We start from the raw sequence: 7,127 nt of genomic DNA, 5'->3' as shown, positions 1-7,127 counted from the left end.
CTTAGCCAATATTGGGGGTTATTTCATTTGAGCGCTGCATGTCTGCTGTGCGGTGCAATAAAACCAGAGAGTCCATGTGAAAGAATATCCCAAGGTGAAAGACGTCTGTTATTCATGTTGGGTAACATGTTCGACCCAACTGGCACAGGGCCCACTGGTAAATTGGGACAACACTATTCTCTGTGTATTTTGCCGCTGGTTCCTGCTTGTTGCTATGCTACCAAAGGGTGACTCTTGGGAGTGAGTTGAGCTCTGTGAGTGGTGTGGTATGGAGGTTAGAGGCCTACATTTCTTACTGACTGGCTCTACTCTGTATGTGGTCTGGTAAGAAGCTTGTCCCTCTTGTCCAGTTCTACCCCTCAGGTCAGACTGAAAGCACAAAATATAACAATGGCCATGATTCAGCATTCTAAATGATTGGTTTAGGATCAAGTTCAAATGTATTGTTAATCTCTGAGGAAGTCTTAACTGTTTTAGTGGGGGTGTTAAAGGTTTATGATGGATAACTGGCAGTTTTTGAAGAGGTACAGAGGTTCAAGTTTTTCAATCTTTGGTCAAATGTTGAATATGATTGGCGTTGCCAATGTGAAAATGAACCATTTTACAATGTATGGTTGTCTACATGGTATTGACTGCGTTATGTGTGGTATATCAAATATTTGTTGTCTGCTTTGCCTTCAGTTTGAAATTCAGCTCAACTCTTAAACCGATACACGGCCTTTGATACAAAATAATGTTTACCTGGTTGCACCTTCAGTTTCAGAATAGTTCCAGTCTCTCTCCTTTTGTATTTCCTTCCCTATTATGCATAATATACTGTGTACTGCCAATTCATTAATATATTGTTGGAAAATGATGAATCATTCCATTGTAGCGAAGCGCTCATTAGCCTGAAGGCTAGCTCATCAGTGGGAACAATAACTCAATTGCTGTGATTCTAAAGGGTTCCGTTTTTGTTGTTTTTCTTCAGCTCCCAGTAGTTTTGAAAGAATACCAAGTTGAAATCTTCACGTCGGCGCCAATAAAATGTTATCTGAGAAAGAGATAATGATGTGAAAGTCCCCCAACTTTATCAGTAATTATCCTTACGCCGTGTGCTAAGCTCTCTATGGTTTACTAGATAACGGCAGTAGGCATTCAATGCCCTGTAATGCTTTATTAGGCTTCTATCCATCTAGATCAGTGGCCAGGTCACTAATGGAATTGGACGCCGCAGTCGTGTCACAGTAGAGAGACGGGGGAATACTTGGCCTGTGTAGTGGAGATGGATTCACTGGCTAAGTGACCCGGTCATTGCTATTCTCAGTGGGTCGAAAAGTGCAGCCAATGGGCGAACGGGGGCCCACACTAATGGAGGGAGTTAGTTGGGTTTTTCTTTGTGTGTGCGCTTCTAACCATGGACAGAGACACATTTATGTTCTTGCTTTATCTCTGTATGTGAGGACAAGGTAGCTGTCAAGTCATTTGGTTATGATGATTGGGGACTTACCAAGATATACGGTAACCTACATTGTCCCACTCGTTGGGAAGCTTGTTGTCTTCTGAAATGATGTAGCTAGCTGTGTAATGAATCTAAAACTCAATGTCTTCCTCTCTCTTCCCTAGACTGAGTCCATCTTTACTACATACAGTACCTCCTCCATCGAGGTGGGCTAAGATACAGTACCTCCTCCATCGAGGTGGGCTAAGATACAGTACCTCCTCCATCGAGGTGGGCTAAGATACAGTACCTCCTCCATCGAGGTGGGCTAAGATACAGTACCTCCTCCATCGAGGTGGGCTAAGATACAGTACCTCCTCCATCGAGGTGGGCTAAGATGAGTATAACCAGTGATGAAGTGAACTTCTTGGTCTACAGATATCTTCAGGAGTCAGGTATGTATGACTTCCAAACTTCCTGGAACACACTGTCTGTCTGTCTGTGCCTGTCTGCTTGTATGTCGGTGTCTGTCTCTCATGCCATTCATGCTAACCTATATTTCACAGGTTGAATGAATTATTGAGTTCCTAGACGCTGTATTTTATTACTCTTTTGTTGGGGCTTTCTTTGAAGCCCGTCATTGGTGAAACACATGATAGCTCTGGCATTTCAAAATGTATTGCACTGAAAAAGTATACTTGGTACGGATAATTGACTCGCTCCGCTGTCTGCGTTCACTTGTATTTTTTTGATGGCATAACATTGACATAAAAAGTGTAGATATGTTTGTATAGGAGTGAGAGGTTTGTGTTGCAGGGTCTCTGGTGTTGTCATTGTACTGACTGTGTTCTCTGTGTGTTCGTTTCCAGGTTTCTCCCACTCAGCGTTCACCTTTGGAATCGAGAGCCACATCAGCCAGTCCAACATCAATGGAACACTAGTGCCCCCTGCTGCCCTCATCTCCATCCTGCAGAAAGGCCTCCAGTATGTGGAGGCAGAGATCAGCATCAATGAGGTGAGGCCAGCTGCTCCAGTCCAGGCTGCTGCCTTGGGACACATTCATTAGTGCACACCATAGCAAAATGTTTTGCAACAGAACACATTTTTAAAAAAATGTTTTATTGTAAAAGTCCACATAGTTCCTCCCTGTTTCAATCTGTTTTCTATTATTTGGTGCCTAGAGAATACAACCTTGGACTACCACTGTCAGAACAAACACACACTCTCCATATAAATCAATGGGGTTATATAAGACTGCCTTCACTAATATAGTGAAGTAAATTGATCAAAATCATAAATAGTTAACAATACAAAAATAAATACAAAAATCAATACACTATTGTACTTGGTAAATGAAAACAAATTAAATCCCCCCTTTAATGAAATATGGTGTAACCATGTCATGTTTGGCGTTATGTTGGCAGGATGGCACAGTGTTTGATGGGCGGCCCATCGAGTCTCTGTCACTCATCGACGCGGTTATGCCGGACGTGGTACAGACGCGGCAGCAGGCCTTCCGCGACAAGCTAGCCCAGCAACAGGCGGCCTGCACCATGGCAGTTGTTGCCGCTAGCAACCAACTTAACGCAACAAAGAACGGAGAGGCCACCGTGAACGGGGAGGAAAACGGAACACACACCATCTGTAAGAATTACATCCTCTTTGAGCCATTTAGCTGTTGCTAGCTGGTATTTTCGTGTCGTAACTTAGCAAATTATATTTTTCCTACATTATCTCGATACTTACTATGTGAGACAGCTGAATCTCCATAAACCAGCAAACCCAAGCATGATCAACATCACATTGGTTTATTTGAGCACAGTGTTAGTACAGCTTTAAGTGTGTGGGGGGGGGGGGGGGGGTTACTTCAGTACAGTGTGGTTTTCACCAAATGTGAGGTCATTAGTGGCATGGCATTGAGTGTTGGTGAATTTGACCCTGGCTGCATTTACCTTTTATTGTGCCTCCCTAACTGTTCAGATGCTTGTAGAGTTCAGCCAGTGAAACCAGAGAGGTGTGGGTCAGGTGACGCATTAGACTAGGGAGAAGCGGATTTTGTGGATGTTTGTCAGCCGATCCCACTGGAGTTAGTCTAATGTGTGTGTGGGTGGCAGAACATCAGGAAAGACTATCTTACTGTAAATAATGATTACTTGTGCCATGGAAATTCAGTACTGAGAGAGATTGGGTAATTTCTTCAAACAATCATCTTTATTTAATATCGATTTAATTATTGCAATAATGAGGCTGTTCAACCCCCCCCTCATGCAGATCTTGGAGCATCATAAACCACTCTGGGTTTATCCTGTCGTTGTCTTAACCCCACCCTGGCTTTGTTCCCCAGTTGCAAGGATGATTTTGAGACAATGAGGGATTGTTCTACTCCCAAGTTCTCCCTAGTAAAACACATTCTTGTCTATGTAATGCAGTCTAACTCATTTGTCAGCTCAAGCCATCTCTGGTCCCCATTCTCCCAGATTAGCTGCAGGGAACTAGAGTGGAGTCCATAAAAACACAGACACTAACAGGACATAAATATCCTCCTATTTGTTAAGTATTAATAGCTAACTACTAATATCAAACAAATCAGGTATATATGTAATTTTTCTTTCACACTTGTCTGAACAGACAGGGATGCTGCAGCCCCTTTGGATTGCGCTACAGGCCCTTTGGATTGCGCTACAGGCCCTTTGGATTGCGCTGCAGGCCCTTTGGATTGCGCTGCAGGCCCATTGGATTGCGCTGCAGGCCCTTTGGATTGCGCTGCAGGCCCTTTGGATTGCGCTGCAGGCCCTTTGGATTGCGCTGCAGGCCCTTTGGATTGCGCTGCAGGCCCTTTGGATTGCGCTGCAGGCCCTTTGGATTGCGCTGCAGGCCCTTTGGATTGCGCTGCAGGCCCTTTGGATTGCGCTGCAGGCCCTTTGGATTGCGCTGCAGGCCCTTTGGGATTGCGCTGCAGGCCCTTTGGGATTGCGCTGCAGGCCCTTTGGATTGCGCTGCAGGCCCTTTGGATTGCGCTGCAGGCCCTTTGGATTGCGCTGCAGCAAGAACATGTCTGGAAGAAAAACACATTTTATCAATAGTGCTGGCAGGATACGAAGATGATTACTGGATAAGCTCTTAGTTCATCTCCCCGAATAGCTGAACTTTGACCCTGCACAGATTGCTCCCTCTGCTTCTTTTGGGTCAACAAGTATGTTTGATGCGGAAATTGAAAATCTTAGATAACACGGTTATTTAAAAATCTCACTCTCTGCTTTTTGAAGACAATGTTTTAGAACTAGCCTAATTAAAATGATTTGATCTTGAATGGTTATGATTTTGAATGGTGAGAGGTTAAACATCTCAAATGTTTGTCAGAAACACACTTAATAGATGGAAACAGTCCAGATAGTTTGTTTTTGAAGCTGAATATGGCACTGGAATAGAAAGACTGAAAATATGGTTCCATTTCCATGTGATATTCTGAATAGTACAGCAGGTACTGGGAGTTGTATGTGTCTAACAGAGTGTGGGTTTGATCTGATTACAGATAACCACAGCGAGCCCATGGAGATGGATGTGGACGTGGAGATCCCAGCCAGCAAGGCCACGGTCCTCCGAGGCCATGAGTCAGAGGTGTTCATCTGTGCCTGGAACCCTGTCAGCGACCTGCTGGCCTCGGGGTGAGTCTCACTGGGGTGGGTGTAGGGCTGGGCGTAGGGCTGGCCTAAAAATATTATCTTTTTTTTCTTCTAACTTATTGGCGATTCACTATCTATATACAGTTGAAGTCGGAAGTTTACATACAGCTTAGCCAAATACATTTAAACTCAGTTTTTCTCAATCCCTGACATTTAATCATAGTAAAAATTGTCTGTCTTAGGTCAGTTAGGATCACCACTTTATTTTAAGAATGTGAAATGTCCGAATGGTAGTAGAGAGAGTGATTTATTTCAGCTTTTATTTCTTTCATCACATTCCAGAAGTTTACATACACTCAATTAGTATTTGGTAGCATTGCCTTTAAATGTTTTAACCTGGGTCAAACATTTCGGGTAGCCTTCCACAAGCTTCCCACAATAAATTGGGTGAATTCTGGCCCATTCCTCCTGACAGAGCTGGTTTAACTCAGTCAGGTTTGTAGGCCTCCTTGCTCGCACACGCTTTTTCAGTTCTGCCCACAAATAATCAATAGGATTGAGGTCAGGGCTTTGTGATGGCCACACCAATACCTTGCCTTTGTTGTCCTTAAGCCATTTTCCACAACTTTGGAAGTATGCTTGGGGTCATTGTGGGAAGACCCATTTGCGACCAAGATTTAACTTCCTGACTGATGTCTTGAGATGTTGCTTCAATATATCCACATCATTTTCCAACCTCATAATGCCATCTATTTTGTGAAGTGCACCAGGCCCTCCTGCAGCACAGCACACCCACAACATGATGCTGCCACCCCCGTGCTTCACGGTTGGGATGGTGTTCTTCGGCTTGCAAGCCTCCCCCTTTTTCCTCCAAACATAACGATGGTCATTATGGCCGAACAGTTCTATTTTTGTTTCATCAGACCAGAGGACATTTCTCCAAAAAGTACGATCTTTGTCCCCATGTGCAGTTGCAAACTGTAGTCGGGCTTTTTTTATGGCTGTTTTGGAGCAGTTGCTTCTTCCTTGCTGAGCGGCCTTTCAGGTTATGTCGATGTAGGACTCGTTTTACTGTGGATGTAGATCATTTTGTACCTGTTTCCTCCAGCATCTTCACAAGGTTCTTTGCTGTTGTTCTGGGATTGATTTGCACTTTTCGAACCAAAGTACATTCATCTCTAGGAGACAGAACGTGTCTCCTTCCTGAGCGGTATGACGGCTGCGTGGTCACATGGTGTTTATACTTGCGTAGTATTGTTTGTACAGATGAACGTGGTACCTTCAGGCTTTGGAAATTGCTCAGAAGGATGAACCAGACTTGTGGAGGTCTACAATTGTTTTTCTGAGGTCTTGGCTGATTTCTTTAGATTTTCTCATGATGTCAAGCAAAGAGGCACTGAGTTTGAAGGTAGGCCTTGAACTACATCCACAGGTACACCCCCGATTGACTCAAATTATGTCAATTAGCTTATCAGAAGCTTCTAAAGCAATGTCATCATTTTATGGAATTTTCCAAGCTGTTTAAAGGCACAGTCAACTTAGTGTATGTAAACTTCTGACCCAGTGGAATTGTGATACAGTGAATTATAAGTGAAATAATCTGTCTGTAAACGATTGTTAGAAAAATTACTTGTGTCATGTACAAAGTAATGTCCTAACCGACTTGCCAAAACTATAGTTTGTTTAACAAGAAATTTGTGGAGTGGTTTAAAAACGAGTTTTAATGACTCCAACCTAAGTGTATGTAATCTTCCGACTTCAACTGTACATTACCAATCAAAAGTTTGGAAACACCTTCTCATTCAAGGATGTTTCCTTATTTTCTACATTGTAGAATAATAGCGAAGACATCAAAACTATGAAATAACACATATGGAATCATGTAGTAACCATTGAAGTGTTAAAAAAATATAAATATATTTAAGATTCTTCAAAGTAGCCACCCTTTGCCTTGACAGCTTTGCACACTCTTGGCATTCTCTCAACCAACTTCACCTGGAATGCTTTTCTAACTGTCTTGAAGGAGTTCCCACATATGCTGATCACTTGTTGGCTGCTTTTCCTTCACTCTGCGGTCCAACTCA

The 7,127-nt window shown here is 43.2% G+C and overlaps 1 protein-coding gene across 1 annotated transcript in view; it reads left to right on the top strand.

Annotated features, from left to right (window-relative positions):
- Positions 1-1,693: 1,693 nt before the first annotated feature.
- The window catches only part of LOC115155786 (F-box-like/WD repeat-containing protein TBL1X), a 14,875-nt gene continuing 9,441 nt past the window's right edge, over positions 1,694-7,127 (top strand). Inside the window, exons 1-5 of the mRNA XM_029702738.1 lie at positions 1,694-1,775; positions 1,808-1,875; positions 2,290-2,435; positions 2,845-3,064; positions 4,953-5,085. Coding sequence (XP_029558598.1) covers positions 1,818-1,875; positions 2,290-2,435; positions 2,845-3,064; positions 4,953-5,085 — 557 coding nt within the window. The 5' untranslated portion in view covers positions 1,694-1,775; positions 1,808-1,817. The remainder of the gene's footprint in view (positions 1,776-1,807; positions 1,876-2,289; positions 2,436-2,844; positions 3,065-4,952; positions 5,086-7,127) is intronic.

The sequence above is a fragment of the Salmo trutta genome, chromosome 20 (genome assembly GCF_901001165.1).
Source record: "Salmo trutta chromosome 20, fSalTru1.1, whole genome shotgun sequence".
NCBI classification, from domain to species: domain Eukaryota; kingdom Metazoa; phylum Chordata; class Actinopteri; order Salmoniformes; family Salmonidae; genus Salmo; species Salmo trutta.
This window is presented reverse-complemented; position numbering and strand designations above follow the sequence as displayed.